This window comes from Danio rerio, chromosome 23, assembly GCF_052040795.2.
Source record: "Danio rerio strain M-AB ecotype USA chromosome 23, GRCz13ab, whole genome shotgun sequence".
NCBI classification, from domain to species: Eukaryota; Metazoa; Chordata; class Actinopteri; order Cypriniformes; family Danionidae; genus Danio; species Danio rerio.
This window is the reverse complement of record NC_141043.1, coordinates 4,596,940-4,615,669: the sequence shown is the minus strand read 5'-3', so window position 1 is coordinate 4,615,669 and position 18,730 is coordinate 4,596,940. Positions and strand designations below refer to the sequence as shown.

At 38.6% G+C, this 18,730-nt stretch overlaps 2 protein-coding genes across 8 annotated transcripts in view; both read right to left on the bottom strand.

The window, feature by feature from the left end:
* The window catches only part of raf1a (Raf-1 proto-oncogene, serine/threonine kinase a), a 778,989-nt gene that overhangs the window by 205,354 nt on the left and 554,905 nt on the right, over positions 1–18,730 (bottom strand). The gene's annotated exons all lie outside the window — the stretch shown is intronic.
* Positions 1–18,730, bottom strand: part of iqsec1a (IQ motif and Sec7 domain ArfGEF 1a) — a gene marked incomplete at its 3' end in the record, with an annotated part of 122,680 nt that overhangs the window by 84,616 nt on the left and 19,334 nt on the right. The window contains 2 exon segments of one of the 5 annotated variants that reach the window (NM_001386599.1): positions 8,404–8,490; positions 14,144–14,460. In NM_001386599.1, coding sequence (NP_001373528.1) covers positions 8,404–8,490; positions 14,144–14,292 — 236 coding nt within the window. In that variant the 5' untranslated portion in view covers positions 14,293–14,460. 5 annotated transcript variants of the gene reach the window in all.

Below are 18,730 nucleotides of genomic sequence, written 5' to 3'. Positions count from 1 at the left end.
TGAGTTGATTATAACTGCAGATCAATGACATTGGAAATAACCTACTGTAACATCTGCAATTATTTCAAATAAATAAATAAATGAACATATACGAACACATGCAGACCCCTACAGTCTCCGATATGCTACCGCTTACAGAAAAACTACACAGAGCAGACATTTAGTTCTTGTTTGGGCTCAAAAACAACACGAAATATAGCCTACAGTCAGTGCAAACCTCTCATGTGTGTCTGTAGTCTTCAGCAGCACATGTAGCTTGTTAGAGAGTCATTCCATCATTCTGAGTTCATAATAGTGATAATAGTTAAACATGGCAGTTTGTTCATGTTTTATGTTGCAGAAGCATCATTTGCTGCTGTTTTTTTCCGCCTTCTCCTTTGTTTTTTCCATTCCAAGCTCATTCTGGAAATGTAGCCCCGCGGGCGTTTCTGAAGACCACGATTTATGTGGGCGGAGGTACGTATGGCCACATTTAGTTTTCGAGAGAATGATACGGGGCGGTGTGACGCTGCTCCTCCTCTTCGCGCTCGCCGGCTGAAGGCTCACCTCCGTGTGGAGGGCTTTTCCGCCGCAACCAGTTTGTTTGCTTAGCTCGCAGTGTTACGTCAGCGGAGCGGAGGCCCGGAGGAGGAAGAGGAGCCGGCCACGGCGACGACCGGGATCGAGTCCGGGGAAGAGCGATTCCAGAAATCAGGTAAGATGAAAAACAGAATCCAAAAAATAAAAGCGAACAAGTTAGCGACGGGGCGAGAAAGCAGCGAGATCTGAAAACACGGTCAAAATCGGACGAAGGCTTTTGTTTTTTTTTTTTGGACTGCTTTTGCAAATCGTCGCTTGGGTTTAGGGAAGGCGGAGGAGGGGGGCAGCTGGGTCGGATCGTTCAGTCATTCAGTCAGTCAGTCGGACGGACGGTCACTCTACGCACGGTCGCCTCCCGAGAGGCATTCGAGACGCGAAAAAGCGCAGCACAGCGGCCTCTAGCGGATTCGTGAAAACAAAAACTGCTCCTCTTCTTCGCGCTCGCCGGCTGACGGCTCACCTCCGTGTGGAGGGCTTTCCCACCGCAACCAGTTTGTCCGCTTAGCTCGCAGTGTTACGTCAGCGAAGCGGAGGCCCTGAGGAGGAAGAGGAGCCGGCCACGCCGACGACCGGGATCGAGTCCGGGGAAGAGCGATTCCAGAATTCAGATAAGATGAAAAACAGAATCCAAAAAATAAAAGCGAACGAGTTCGCAACGGGGCGAGAAAGCAGCGAGATCTGAAAACACGGTCAAAATCGGACGAAGGCTTTTGCTTTTTTTTTGGACGGCTTTTGTAAATCGTCACTTGGGTTTAGGGAAGGCGGAGGAGGGGGGCAGCTGGGTCGGATCATTCAGTCAGTCAGTCGGACAGACGGTCACTCTACGCACGGTCGCCTCCCGAGAGGCATTCGAGACGCGAAAAAGCGCAGCACAGCGGCCTCTAGCGGATTCGTGAAAACAAAAACTACTCCTCTTCTTCGCGCTCGCCGGCTGACGGCTCACCTCCGTGTGGAGGGCTTTCCCACCGCAACCAGTTTGTCCGCTTAGCTCGCAGTGTTACGTCGGCGGAGCGGAGGCCCTGAGGAGGAAGAGGAGCCGGCCACGCCGACGACCGGGATCGAGTGCGGGGAAGAGCGATTCCAGAATTCAGATAAGATGAAAAACAGAATCCAAAAAATAAAAGCGAACAAGTTAGCGACGGGGCGAGAAAGCAGCGAGATCTGAAAACACGGTCAAAATCGGATGAGGGCTTTTGCTTTTTTTTTGGACGGCTTTTGTAAATCGTCACTTGGGTTTAGGGAAGGAGGAGGAGGGGGGCAGCTGGGTCGGATCGTTCAGTCATTCAGTCAGTCAGTCGGACGGACGGTCACTCTACGGACGGTCGCCTCCGGCGGCTTTTCATGCGAGAACAGCGCGGGTGCGAATGGTGCACGCTCCCGAGAGGCGTTCGAGACGCGAAAAAGCACAGCACAGCGGCCTCTAGCGGATTCGTGAAAACAAAAACTGCTCGAATACGTACCTCCCAGGACCTATTTCGCATTCCAAAATACCGGTAAATTCTGACATCATTAACCAGAAATGAGCTCTAAATGGCTGCGCTTGTGTTTGTAAACATTTGACTACATCACAAACTCTGTGGATGGAGCAGTATTGTGAACAACTTCAATTAAAACATATAGAGAAACGCTTTCGCATGTCGAGATGTACATGATATGTGTGTGTGCTCACGGGCTGTTTTATGGCCACACGCAAAGCTTGAAGGTAAACAAACAACTGCTTATCATAAGCATCTTATTGACAATTAATTACACAGTTGACATTGAGATGAATATATAAACGTTATCTGATTAATTTCTAGCAGCTAAATGTGTCTGGGGAAAAAATGACAGGCTTTTATTGTCATAAACCGCACGGACGTGAATGCATCTGATTGGCTAAAGCAGACGTCTCACGTCAGCACGTTCTAGACGTGCACGCGCTCTTTCCGGCAATCTTCCTTCTGCGTTCACACAGAGCAGCATTCCAGAAAATTGCCGGTAATCTTACAACTTCTCTTTGCGGAAAATAGCCAGAACGAATTTACCGGTATTTTCAAAAAGGGCCTGTTCACACATACACACCTTTCCGAAAAATTGCTGGTCGTTTTCCGGAAAGGTGTGTGTGTGTGAAAGGGGCTAATGTCATTACGGGGTATTGTTTGTAGAATTTAGAGAAATTTTGGAATAAGTCTGTAACATATTCCATGTGAACTAGCATGGTTCATACAATGGATCTGCGACATTATAGAAGTTTATTCTAAAAGTTTACAGTTTGGTCGTACGGCACTGCAAAAAGGGGCCGGAAAAAACAAGATGATGTTGATAAATGTTGATTAAGCAAGCAATAGCTCTATATTTCTGTACAGAGAGGTCACTTTCTGATCTTCAATTGGTCTCACACAGTCACGTGATGCGATTTCACAGGTCAGAGTTCACCAAGCTTGAACTAGCAGCTGAATGTAAAATTTGTCACACAAGTTTTCAGTCTGCCTCATTCGCATACATGAGAATGGAAGCCAATGTGGTGAAAAGTGCTGTGTGACCGCAGCTTTACAGTACGTTGCTGTTTGGGAAACGCACCTCAGAGCAAATCTATACACATGACAAGAAAAGACAGAAATGACAGATTTGTGTTTTACCCATGTGGCGGTATTAAATGGAGGCACTTGGCATATGGTTCAAAGACTGGACGTCCATTTTTGTATTCTGCATTCAATTTTATTTAATTTTTAATACTGTTTATTAAATGCAAGTATGGTGTCTATAAACGTTTTTGAATTAAATGTTAAATTCAGTTCAGTTCTAGCAATTTATGTACAATATTACATTTTATTATGTGTTAAATGATAATAAACTTTATAAACAAATCAGTGAATATGTGACATTTTGCTGTATAAACTTTGCTACACTGAATGACATCATTAGCGAGTGTCTTCTGTAAATGACGGTGGATCATATACACTGTAAAAAAAAAAACTTAATTTTACAGAAAATATGCTTAAATTTTTTACAGTAATTTTTTGTCATTTCACATTATATTCAAAACGTAGTAAAATGACAACCAATCTCTCTAAATTAACCGTTTGACTTTCATTTTAGGTACTTTATTATTAAAGACAAATTACTGACATTTGTGTTTTTTATACAGGGAAATTACAGTATTATTTACACAGTATTTTTTCTGTTATTTTAAATTAGATTCAAAAGTTCGTAAAAATTACAAACAATATCTGTAAATTAACAGCTTGAATGTTATTTTATGTACTATATAAGTAATGACAAATTTGTCTGTTTTTTACAAAAAAATTGACGTATTATTTACAGTGTTTTTTCCTGTTTTTTAAGTATATTTAAAATTACGTAAAATTAAAGTAATAAATTGTAATTACTTGCTCTGTAAAAAAATAAAAATAAATCGTAAAAAAAGGTCACATGACTGGCAGCTACGGCTGCCAAACAAAAACCATAAAATTAAGGTAAAATTTCTTTGTTGAAAAAAAGTGCAAAAAATAATAAATCTACAGATATTTTCATTAAAATGTTTACAGAGAAACACTGTTATTTTACAGACTTTTCCTAGATTATTACGATCAAATCCATTTAATAAAGTAACACGCTAAGAGTGCTCACATACACCTGTTCCAGATTCCACTGATTGCACACACACAGTCGGAGGACTGTTATGAACTGATTACATTCACTTTAAAAGCGGCACAGACGCACGCACCAATTGCTTAGTCTTGTTATACTGCTACTGTGAACATTATGACGCGTTTCTCTTCTTTTGCCTTGCTTTGTTTGTTAATTGTTTAAGTTGTTTGCTGCCAGGACTGATCATTTGCTTGTTAATTGACCATGACTCTGGATTCACTGCATACATCTGTATGCAGTTTGCCCCTGTGTTGACTCTCTTGCCTGACCATCTCTGTGTAATAAACCTGCATTTGAATCTGCACTTCTTTGTCAGCGTCCCCTCCACGTTACAGTTCCCTTTCATTTAAGATTTGGAACTGAATCATTTCATACAACTTAAACCTCTACATGTTTTAAAGTAATACTATTCAATAAAATGTAATGTTATAGTTGTGAGAACTTTAATCAGTTGTATCTCGTTTGATGTTTTTTCCAAACTTTTTTGATCCAAAATAAAACTGTTAAATTACGACCAAGAGCATGTCTTGGCATTTTATTAAAGGCGTTTAATTGTAAAAAAAAAAATTAAATAACATTGTTTTTTCTTGAACTTTTAGTGCAGTCACTTTATTGATGGTGTTCGATCATAATAATCTAGGAAAAGTCTGTAAAATAACAGTGTTTCTCTGTAAATATTTTAATGAAAATATCTGTAGATTTATTATTTTTTGCACTTTATTTAAACAAAGAAATTTTACCGTAATTTTATGGTTTTTGTTTGGCAGCCGTAGCTGCCAGTCATTTGACCTTTTTTTAATGATTTATTTTTTTACAGTGTACAGTACAGTGCTGTATGAACCCCTTGCAGCAGAATCATGTGAATAATTGTAAACAAAATGATGTTTTTTTATTTATTACTACTACTTATACAACAATAATAATAATAATAATAATACTAATAATAGTGTAATAAACTGTCAAGCATATTGTGACAAACTTCCAGCAGACTCTGATAATAATGTTTGTCTGTGAAAGCAGTGAGGTGTACAGTAAGGAAAAGCAGGTATGGTGACACACGGAGCTCTCCAGCAACTACAACGCTGGACTCAATGGGAGTGAGAACAGCTTGTTTTGACAGGCAGCAGTTCAGCACAGCACGGCGCAACATTAACTCCATGCCATTGTGATTATGTTTTGGCTCATACTTGGGTCAGTTCTGCCACCACTAAGTGTGCCTGTCCAACTGTTAGCCGAATAAAAATATGCCAATCACACAGCACATGTTCAATAATTTAACATGTCATAATTAACTTGCAGAATATCATTGGGACTTATGTTTAATTATTATATAAACTTCTTTTATGAATATTCTGATTGTTGTATTGGCAGATGATTGACCAAGTGATGAAGACAAATGACTTTATGATTTAATTTAATCATTTAATGATTTATTTTCACACGTTAATTTAATTGTATTGGACTATTACAATAAAGCTCTATTTGTTACCATCAACTACTCAAACTACAAAAGCTTTTAATTAATCTTGGATGATGTCCATTGCTTAGTTAATGCCTAATAACATATTAAAAGTTGCAATCGTTTGAATAAACACAGTTGATAACTAATAACATTTATTTTTTGTCGAACATTAACACAGTATCTGTAATAAATGCATTTATTTCTCAATGATGATTTTAATGCTCTTACCAGAATTTCCTAATGATCAATTTACTAATTAATCGCAACAACAGCAGAAATCTAAATGTGTGTTATTATGTGTGTTGCAATTTTCATAATGTGTTTATGAAATTCCAGTTCATGTGAATAACAAGACATTCAGGCGACAGAAACATCTTTCTAAGGCACATCCTGTACCTACAGTGACCACTCAACTGGGAATCAGATCAACAGGCCACGTTCACACTGTCTACCACTAATGTACAACACTCACTCACTTTCCTTCAGTTAAGTCTCTGCTTTATCAGGGGTTACCACAGTGGAATGACCCGCCAACTACTCTGGCTTATACTTTCTGGTGATTTTATTTTTTCATTCATTCATTTTCTTGTCAGCTTAGTCTCTTTATTAATCTGGGGTCACCACAGCGGAAGGAACCGCCAACTTATCCAGCAAGTTTTTGCACAGTGGATGCCCTTCCAGCCGCAACCCATATCTGGGAAAGATTTTATTTTTTGTTATTCATTCATTCATTCATGTCGTCTTAGTCCCTTTATTAATCCGGGGTTGACACAGCGGAATGAACCGCCAACTTATCAAGCAAGTTTTTACACAGTGGATGCTCTTCCAGCCGCAACCCATCTCTGGGAAACATCAACACACATTTACACATTCACACACACACTCATACACTACGGACAATTAAGCTTACTCAATTCACCTGTACCCCATGTCTTTGGACTGTGGGGGAAACCGGAGCACCCGGAGGAAACTCACGCGAACGCAGGGAGAACATGCAAACCCCACACAGAAGCGCCAACTGAGCCCAGGCTCAAACCAGCGACCTTCTTGCTGTGAGGCAACAGCACTACCTACTGCACCACTGCTTCGCCCATTTTTTGTTATTCGAAAAAAAAAAAAATCTAATAATTTTTTAATTTTGCTTTTTCGTTTTTCACTGTGAAAATAAATGTTTTTAAAAATTTGCTTTATAAAATTCAAAAACAAAAATCAAAAAAATTGTTTTTTATTTTAAACGAAAATCAAAAAAAGACTCGTTTTTCGTTTTTTAAATAATATCTAAAATGAAAATCCAATGACCAAAAGACACACTGATCGTTTATACTGTGTTCATTTACTAACACAGTTCACACGGCGTCAAGGCGTCAAAGGCGCAAAGCACATTAAGAGGACGACCTTAAAAATAAACGCCCGTTCTGTACAACCAACCTGTGTCTGTGTTGTTGTCACATAAGAGAGACACATAAGCAGATGCTCAGACTTCGATTTAAGATTAATAAGTGGATTTTAGAAGATTAACACTGTTTAATTGTTCAGCTAATGAATAACAACTTTATTTTGATGGTCTGTTTGTTGAATTTAAGTCACACTGCATCTACATGCCAACTAATTCTCATTAGATTATAAGTAGACTGTAAGGGTTAGGGTTAGTGTAAATTGACATGTACAGAACTTGCAAAGTTTCTTACAGTAAGTTAAATGTTTGTTGAAGGAGCAGTATTAACAGATATTAAGCAGACAGTCTACTAATACTCAAATGGACCATCAGTAAAGTGTTACCACAACTTAATAACAACATTGTAAATTTAAACTTCACACAAACTTTAGGAAACTTTCCACCTAAATGCTGCTCTCAGCAATGTAAGCAGCCTCAAGATGTCAGTTTGACGCTTCAGTGACAATATTCTTAGCCACGCCCCTCTTACTGCTAGTTTGCTATGATGATGTGCAAAAGAAAGCCTCGCCCCTAATCAATATTCAGTTTCAGTTAAATATCCTGGAACTTCTCTTTACATCTGAACAAAAGCTGAAAAAAAAGCTTTACTAAATCACGGCTGGACAGTCTGACAGAACAGAAGCAAGCGAAAATTTCGTCTCATGAACTGGATTTTCAATAAACAACAAAATCATTCGAGGAAAATGTACAGTTTAAAAGATTTGTTGTGACATATTCACACACACATCAATTGAAAATAATGAGCTAGTCCGGCTCTTGTGCTAATTGAAATGTCGTCGAAGTATGCAAATAACATTTGTTTTCTACCATTAAATAAAATACAGTCAGTAGTTAACCATTAAAATTGCTACTTCATATTTAGTACATGACCAACTGTACTATAGACATCCCCTTAAAATACACTATAGCGGGATGAGTAATTACAATGTTCTTGTACATTTTTGTACATTTATTTTTCAAAATACTTAAATTCCCTGTGCAAAATACACAAACTTTGGTGCCATGTGCATCATTTATGTTGTGTGTGAAGTGTAATTTGTGTATTTTATGTGTAAAGCACTTCCTTTTGTTGGACTTCCCACATGTTCCAATGACAATAAAGATATTCTATTCTATTCTATTCTATTCTATTCTATTCTATTCTATTCTATTCTATTCTATTCTATTCTATTATTAGTAATAATAATAATAATTAAACAATGGAGCCAGTGGAAGTTAGCACAGAACATGACGTAAGTTGTAACAGAGTGAGTTTTTGCTTTCGAGCGCCTCTTACCTGCACTCAGAGAGAGGAGCAGGTACAGCTAGCTGCTTAGAGAGCAACGGCGCAGGACAGCAGTACTGGTGCAAAGCATTTACATACCTACGACACAAGGAGAAACAAACACGTCAAACACCTGTCTACAAACACACTTCAGCTTCAAATTTCAGCTTCCTAATGTCCTGTTGGCCACTGCTGCGTTTACTCAGACTCCTTTAAAAAACGTCTTGCTGAGACAGAATCTGATTAGTCAGGTGGCAATTTAGGGCAGAAGAATTTCAAATGAATTCCTATTGGAAACATCATATTGTTAAATGCTATTGCTCTCGTCATTTGAGACGCTAAGCTAACAGACAGTTTGCTGTGATGTTTTCAGGTGTTTGTGATTGATATCGATGAGGAAAATGACAGGTGAAGATGTGGGTTCATTTCTCCATGAGTAAGCAGGTCTTTATGTAACGCTGCACCAGACTGCCATCAAACGCACAACGCCGCTGCTTCAAGACACACAATTTCATACACTTGGAGTTAAAACATCAACATAACAGTGTGAGTGCACGTCAAACACAATTGCTTCCCATAGCTGTCTGCAGACTACACACAGACACACACAGACTTGTTCCTATATCCCAGTGGCTACTCTCATAGATAGGGGTGTAACGATTTATCGTTGTATGATTTATTGCGATGCAAAAATGTCACAATATGCATCGTGGCATTATGACGATTTGATTACGATATGACGTCCGTTTTCTCTTATTAGTTGAGCTGTTTGCACGTGAGCTACGTTCCACCTGCTGTCGCATGTGAGTTCAGATTGCAGCAGCAGTAATGTTAGCAGACCAAGATGAATGGAGTTGAAATAGAGGATGTCCCATCCTCTCAAAATCAGACATCTGGCAACATTTCGGTTGTACAGTCATTGCTTTAGACTCGTCCGCTTTTTGACATGCATACTGGGTCAAACATAGCCTAAGTTTTAAAGTCTTCACAGTGATTTACATACTTTGCACAGCGACATAGATACCTCCTAATGGTGTTGAAAGAGTCACATACTGTATTTATAAGCAGGGGCGTAGCACCAAACTCTGGGCCCTGTACCCTCTAAATGTCAGTGGGCCCCCTACACATTTGTTTAAAATTATTTGAATATAAACATGCACACGTACATCTCAGAGATGTCTATTTGACGTCTGCATTCACATCTGCAAGACATCTACAAGATGTTTCCTATCAGATGTGAAATAGACTTCTATTAGACATCTTTAAGATGTTTGCGATTCAGAATGTGTGTAAAACTGACATCATACAGACGTCTGCCAGACGTTTGTATACAGCAGGTGCTTTCCAGATCGAGAGATCTTTAACAGACATCTTGCAGACGTATACAGACACAAAATATCTAATACAATGGCATTTCAACCTTTATACCATTAAAAGGGATAAATCAAGTATATAATTTCTTATATTAGTATTACTTAATTGTTTAGATTTTTTAAAGGCACATTAACTTCTTTCACATTTACACAAGGATCGATAATTGCAATAATTGAAAAAATTCGAGCCCTGCATTAGCAGCAGCTGTCTGGAGTTGACTATGTTAACTTTAATTAGATGTAGTTTCATAACAAGCAAACTCAGTTCACCTTTTGAAAAGAAAAGGCTGCTTCCCCTCATTTTGCCTCCTTTCTTTTTCCTTCCTGTCTTTCTTTTTTTGAAAGCCCGATTTGGGTTTTTTGTGCCGCATGATCAGGCTCTAGACTCACTGCGTTACTTGTTTGCCGCCGGCTGCCGTCTATGGGCAGACTAAACCATTTCGGGGAGGGGGGGAGGGGGTGTTATCAATATATTTTGAAATAAATAATGACATTGACATCAATTGGAGGGGCCAATTAATTCGAAGTAGGCTACAAAAAAAAAAATAATAATAAAAAATTTGTGGAATTTCAAAGGGCCCTCTCCCTAGACGTGGCCCTGGGTAGTCAGGTCCACTTTTCCCCCCACTACCACGCCCATGTTTATAAGGTACAATTCGCCCTAAAATATCATTCTGTCTTCATATAATGATGTATTGGCGGCCGCAAAATCACACATGACGTGAGCTGACCGTGAGCTGTTAGAACAGCACTTAGAAGTGGAAATGAAACCGAAAGCGTGCACATTAATTAAACAATCATATCACATTTTAGAGTTATGATTACTACGAGCATGAACTCTTTAGAGTACAGAGGTACACAAAAATGCACGTCAACATGATACACTTGATAGCGCCGACATCAGCGACGCCGAAGAAATAGTAAACCTGCCTAAACTGCTGAAAAGAGCCACGACTGTCCTGTGTAATGAAAAGACGGCCATTCTGTCACTCATCATGCCCAACAAGCCTTAAGCTCTTACTGTTATATTCAATTGAATAGAATTTTTTTTTTTTTTGCACCTTCACTTAAATTGTTCCTTAATTTTTGTCTCTGTCATTTCAATAATATTTTATAAGAAGTTTTTAAATTGTTTTATTTTCCAGAGACAGGCCCCTTTAATTTATTTTCTTAAAGAAGGTTCAGTTTAACAAGTTGAAACAAAAGAAATACATAAAAAATAGTTTACTTGGTAATTAAAGTTTTTTTTAAATAAAATTTGCATTTCAGTTTAATTTTACATTTTTATTCCAAATATCGTGATACATATCGAATCGTGAACATTATATCGTGATACACATTGTATCGTGAGCTGAGTGTATCGTTACACCCCTACTCAAAGACATACTGATGTTTCAATATACAAACAGTATATAGTATCCCCTTACCCCTAACTCCAACCCTCACCGGCAACAATCTGCATTTTATAATTGTCAAAATGATTCATTCTGTCTGATTTATAAGCATGTTTACCTATGGTAAACAAAATGTTGGTCCCCATAGGATTTTAAGTCCCCACCAGGATATATAAACAAGTAGACACACACACACACACACACTTCTACAGCTATCTTTGTGAGGACTTTCTATAGACATTTTCATTTGTGTACTGTAGACTCTATGATATTCGGTGCCTCTCCCCCAACCCTACCCCTAAACCCAACACGCACGAGAAACATTTTCAACATACTTACTTTCTGGATGGTTTATGAGCTGTTTTCCTCATGGGGACCAAAAAATGTCCCCACAAGGTCCAAATATACTAGTTTCTCTATAGTTAGAGACATTTGGTCCCTACAATGTGAGGAATACAAAGTACACACACGTACATGCTTCATAATATTTATATAATAAATATTAATGGAATCATCTTGTCTACCTATTTCTAAACTGCCATATCTAGTAGCAAATAAATGAAATGAAAATGTGTGTAGCTGTACCTTAAAATAAATAATCAAAAAAGTATGTCTTTCTTAACATGAAACATGTCTACAAGGTGTCCACTACGCCGTTTAAGGCTGTATTTAAACTGATTTTGAAATGTCCTGTTGGTCACTGTGTGACGTGTAATGCTGCGTTCAAACCAGACGCGGAAGAAGCGTCAAGCTCGAGTGGTTTACATGTTAAGTCAATGCAAAGGCGCGAATAGACATCCTGCAGTGCGATACGCGCGAATGAGGCAGGAGTTGCGCGAGTTAAACAGCTTTGCAGGATTGACGAGCTTAACACGTGTATCTGAACTTTAGCGAACATTCGCACTGCGTTAACCAATCAGGAGCTTGCTCTTGTGGGGGCGTGATTATGGCCAAATAGCTTAGAATGACCAAGAGGCGACACTCAATAAAACGTTCCATTACAACAGCAGCGCCCAGCAGCAGCCCCGGAGTGAAAGCGATCAGTCGTCCATTGTATCTTATTGCTGTCGCGATGGCAAGCAGCTGCTTGGCTTTTTATTGATTTGTTTAAAAAGCGCATTAAAGCTGAGATACAACCTGAAAGACGACAATACAGCACTTACCATGACAATCATTAGCACCATTAATAGTTTATTTTACAGACTTATAATATGCTGTTGTTCTATTGGAGTTTCCATTTCACAATGGACGCCATCTAGTGGCTGTTTCCCAAATTGCACTAGAGTGTCGCTCTTGGTGATTCTCTGCTCTTAGTTATGGCGTAGCGCCTGTTGTTGGTGTCCAAGGGAAAAACTCCTCCTGCTGACACCGACAACAGTTCATCAAGCTGGGCTCGACTCATTCAGAAGCACCGCTGAAAGCCTCTATCATCCAGGTTAAGTTTCTGCTCGGATAATCTCGTTGATCACCGGCTGCAGCTGTGCTTCATGTCGAACGCACCTTTTGTTTGTTGTGAATACGCGCCCTCTAGTGGCCACAGTTCCTTATTGAGCCTTTAAAGAATCAGAATTTCCCACCAAAATAAACACACAATGGACTCCCTGACATTCAAACCCAGGCAAAGAAATAGTCAATTTACAGTTGCACATGATGTTTCTTCAACACACTTCATTTATAGTCAACTGTTTCAGCAGTTTCATTTGTCTTAATATTGATGATCACACTGATGTAGATGACTTACAGTTTTTCTCTATTGGTTTGGCTCATTTCTTGTACAGGAATTACATTCTCAAAACAACACTGACAAACCTCCAAACCACTTGGCAATTGTTCACAACAGACCTGATTTTCCCATTCATTTCATCAAATTGCAAAATAGTAGCGACATTTAGCACAATTTCCAGGTGAATAGATCTAGTTGATCTAAACTGATTGTTGTTTCTCAGTTAAATAGTTGTTCTTTCCAAAATATGTCAGAGTCATTTCATTGTATAAGTCAAAAATTGTAAAAATCAGCTGTGCTTCATGTCAAACGCACCTTTTGTTTGTTGTGAATATGCGCCCTCTGGTGGCCACAATTCCTTATTGAGCCTTTAAAGAATCCGAATTTCCCACCAAAATAAACAAACAATGGACTCCCTGACATTCAAACCCAGGCAAAGAAATAGTCAATTTACACTTCATTTATAGTGAACTATTTCAGCAGTACAGTTTGTCGTAATATTGATGATTACACTGATGTAAACGACTTAAGTACACATGTGATGTGGTCACAGGACAACTACGTTGCTACTGGAAATGTTTATCAGTCCACTCTTCAGAAGCGAAAAAGATAACAGCGCACAGTACACACTGTCCAGTACAAACAGGCAACCGATCATTCTTATCAAGCCACATTCATCACCGAAGCGTCCTATAAAGTGCACAAATCCCCCAAAGACCATAAACAACCCCCGACATGTCCTTCAGATTAACCTCGGTCACCTTGGGAGGGTCAAATCTCCAATAAACACAAGCAAACGCATCTCTTTTGCTGTCTTTCAGATGCTCGTTTCGGGCTTTATATGCTGATAAATGCAGGAAGATACAAAATAAACAGCAAAACGTCAGCCAGACATTACAAATGGAGGACGAACGCGTTCACACGTCAGTTTCTAACAGCACATTGTGCTCCGAGCATGTGACTGTGAAATTGCGTCATAAGTGCCAGAGCAAAACACACACACAAACACACACAGAGGGTCACAGCTCCTCATGATTTCGCACAAATAATCAAAAAACATTCAGATCAGCAGAGAAAACCGTGCTATTATTACACTGTCATTACCACAGCAGCACATCCTGCTCTCAGTATGACATCTAATGCATCTTGTAAACAGCAGACAGACTCCCCATGGAAAACACACACACACATGCACACTAAAGCACACGCCTCGACGCGTCAACCCAGGTAAAGCCACGTGCAGATCAGCGTCAGATACTCACATCATGCTGAGTCTGTGTGCCATGTCTGCAGGTCTGTGTGCTGGTGCGCTCTGAGCGTGCTCACAATCAAACTGCGCTGCTCTCCTGGCCTGTGATGATGTCACATGGGCAGCGCACACTTTTTCGGCAGCAGCTCGAAGCAAGACCATCGCAATGCGGAGACGCGCACATTATCATGATGGAGAAATAAAGACCAGGGCAGTCTAGAAATGCCGATGAGCAACTGTGTTTGTTATGTGTGCATGTGTATGTGTCTTAAAGATGCACTCTGACTCCTCCGTCTGCAGGTTTTAGTACAGTCCGCAGTCAGGGCGGCTGATTGGCCCGCAGGTCTCCATGGAAACAGGAGGAGAGAGAGAGAGAGAGAGTTCCCATCACGCACGCAATAGTACATCAGCATCAGCAGCCAGAGGTCAGGAAGAGAGAATTTATTACTGCTCCCAGAAATGAAATGAGGTAAAACGGCCATTAAATGAATCATATGCAAATGTGTGCAAATGTTGGGGAAATTTGGGATGGAAAAAAACGTGACTGAAAATGTTAAATGATGCTAGCAAGCTCCTTTTAAAATGATGGTTTATATTGTTTCTTATTAATTTAGGGTAAAATACAGATCAATCACATATGATTGTTGATTATCCAGTACCTGCCCACTTCCGTTAGATAGCAAACATATTGCGAGAGCTATACTGTAGTGAACATGCCTGTGTTATACTGGACAATCTGTTTAATAACACTAGACTGGAGTCCAGGGTCATTGTGGAAAATATTTGGGATTACTGAATGAATGAATGAATGAATGAATGAATGAATGAATGAATGAATGAATGAATGAATGAATGAATGAATGAACGACAAAGAAATAAACATGAATGAATGAATGAATGACTAAACGAACAAACAAACTAATTTGTTAAGTAATTAATTCATTAATTACCGAATGAACAAACAAATGAATGAATTAATTCATTAATTCATGATCGAATGAACGAATAATTACATGAATGAATGAATAAATAAATGCCAGATCAAATGAATAACTAAATGAATGAATGAATAAATGAACAAAAGAACGAACAAAGAAACGATGAAGGAATGAACATCCAAATGATTGAATAGATGAGCAAATGATAGATCGAACAAACGAATGATCAAATTAATGAATGAAAAAATTAACTAATTAATTAATTATCAAATGAATGAACAAAGTAAGGAATGAAGAAGCAAACAAACAAATGATCCAATGAATGAATGAAAGATCAAATAAATGAATGAATAAATTCATGAATGAATGAATGAATGAATGGACTGAATGAATGAGTAAATGAACGAACGATCGATTGATTGATCAATTGAACAAATTAATGAATAAACAAATGATCAAATGAATGAATGAATGAATGAATGAATGAATGAATGAATGAATGAATGAACAAGCGTTCAAATGAATGATCGACTGAATGAATAAATAAACAAACAAATAAAAGAATGACCAATTGAATGAATAAATGATAGATGAGGGAATGAGTATATGAATGAATGATTTGATTGATTGATTGATTGATTGATGAATAAATGAATGAATGAATGAATGAATGAATGAATGAATGAATGAATGAATGAATGAATGAATGAATGAAGGTCTGTGCTGAGTCAATCAACAATCATTCATTTTCTTTTTGGCTTAGTCCCTTTATTAATCTGCGAAGTTTTATGAAGCAGATGTCCTTCCAGTTGCAACCCATCTCTGGGAATCACCCAAACACTCTCATTCACACACATACACTATGGACTATTTGGCCTTTCCAATTCACCTATAGCGCATGTCTTTGTGACTGTGGGGAAATAATGAAAGTAATAAGCACAGTTTAACCACCAGATGGCAGTACAGTAAAAGACAAGACAGCAAACGCTGCTGCAGAAAAATACTGCATCCTCTGGGTCACAGAACATCAGCGCTGGAGCCACATATTTTACTGAGGGTCTTCTGACCAACATGATTCATTTCAGAGAAACACTATGTGACATTTTTGACCAGACATTGTTTTTTGAGAGTTTTTTTTTATTAATTTCTAGATAGTCAAAAGTTTACACACATTTCCTTGGTATTTATTTAGCTTTGCTTTTAAACTGTATAACTTTGGTCAAATGTTTTGGGTATCCTTCCACAAGCTTCTCACAATAGTTTGAAGGGATTTTGGCCCATTCCTCCTGACAGAATTGGTGTAACTGAGTCAGATTTGTTGGCTCAGGGGCGGACTGGGAAAAAAATTCAGCCCTGGCAATGTAGCCACAGCAGCCCACTACCACACCGACAAAGCCCCACCCATAAACCCACACATTTCCATACGTAATAGATATTTAAACACCTAATGTATGTGACTGAAACAAAAACAACCCGTTTATAACAAATGTATGCATTTGTAAACACTAAATAAAAAATAATCTGTGCATCTTGCCGAGTCAGTGTGCTGTCTGTTTATACCGTTTGTCTGCTCTTACTTATGATAGGAGTAACTTGTGAATGTGCACACACCTTTACACACAAATGGACATGCAGCATTAGCAACACTTTAGCATAATTTTTTTCACAAATAACTGTTGTATGTCATTCTCTGCAGTGTTAAGGGGCTTTGCCTCATTCTTGTTTTAAATATATATGTGCCTATTAAACAATTATAGGTGACCTAATGAATAAAAATGAAAAATTATGACCTAATGTACAGTCTCTGGCTGCACGGAACCAGGCACCCATCTCTGATTGGGCCAAATGCTTAACATTTATTATTATCATTTAATTATTACTAATATTATTATTCTCATCATCATATTATCACATCTAGCATGAGATAAAAGCTGCCTGCAAGTAAAAACAATACATATTTAAAAAAAAAAAAACTGACCGGCCCACATTTAAAAAATGGTCCGGCCCTTCTGGCATTTGCCAGAATTGCCAGATGGCCAGTCCGCCCCTCAGTCTTGCTTGCACAAGCTTTTTCAACTCTGCCCACAAATTTTCTATAGGATTGATATCAGGGCTTTGTGATGGCCACTCCAAAACATTCACTCTGTTGTCCTTAAAGCACATTTTAACTAATTAGGCAGTATGCTTAGGGTCCTGGTCCATTTATGCCCAAGTTTTAATTTCCTGGCTGATGTTTTGAGATGTTGCTTCAGTATTTCTACATAATGTTCTTTCTTCATGATGCCATCTATGTTGTGAAGTTTTCTAAATGCCATTTTAAGGTCAAAATTATTAGCCCCTTTAAGCTATTTTCTCGATAGTCCACAGAGCAAACCATCGTTATTCACCTTATTCTCCACCAACGAGTGGGCGCTGCCATTTGAATCTTTTTGGCTCGAGACTTCCGGTCTCATTCACTTCCATTCATTTTTTGAAGTGAAAAACTGCTCGTTACGCTGCTTGATGTTGCAATTTGATATTTTCCTATTATATTATTCTACTTGGTCTGTATAGTCATGCAAACATTTGTTTGTAGAGCAAGTAGTTTGACCGTTTTCTGCCGTTTATTATTCCTAGTCATTTCTCCCATAGGCGACTGAATCGGAAGTTCTAAGACAATCGCGAAAAACAGGCGCACTTCCGCATTTTGGAATATGGTCAATACAATGGCTGCGTCCGAAACCGCCTACTACTCAGTAGGTACTGCATTTGAATGTAAACGTACTACTCGGCCGTTATAAAAGTACGTTCTATACAGTATGAACGTGAAAAGTATGAATGGAATTCGGACGTACTACATCCGCCATTTTGTCATGCTCACGTGACCTACCTGCGTCAATTGCGTCGCTTTACTCCCATTCATGAATTCGCTCGCGGGGCATCATGGGATAGCGCAGCATGCATGGGATGCGCACTCTAGAATCTCGCCGGAAGTAGTAAGTCATCCGGGTACTTCTCGCATACTGATTTTCGAATTCTATGAATTCGGACATACTACTCGGCTCGCATACTGATTTTAGCGTACTATATAGTATGGAAGTATGCGGTTTCGGACGCAGCCAATAACTTGCCTAATTACCCTAACCTGCCTAGTTAATTTTCATTTTCATAGTCATTTTCGCTCCAGTTTTCTTAGTTTCGCTCCAACTCTAATCAAAAACACCTGAACATGCCAATCAGTGTCTTCAAGATCACTAGAAATCTATAAGCAGGTGTATTTAAATTAATTAGAGTTAAAGCTAAACTGTGCAGGACACCGGTCCTCTATTATCAAGTTAGCCTACCCCTGCTGTAAGCTGTAGAGAAGTGTCTTGAAAAATATCTAGTCAAATATTATTTACTGTCATCATGGCAAAGATCAAATAAATCAGTTATTAGAAATGAGTTATTAAAACTATTATGATTAAAAATATGAAAAAAAAATCTGTTCTCCGTTAAACAGAAATTGGGGAAAAAAATAAACAGGAGGCTAATAATTCTGACTTCAACTGTATATATATATATATATATATATATATATATAAGCCATAACAATATATCATACTGTGGAATATATTCAGCATATCAGGCAGGCAGGAGTGTATATTAATTATTACAATGAACTAAAAGTAACTGAAAATCAA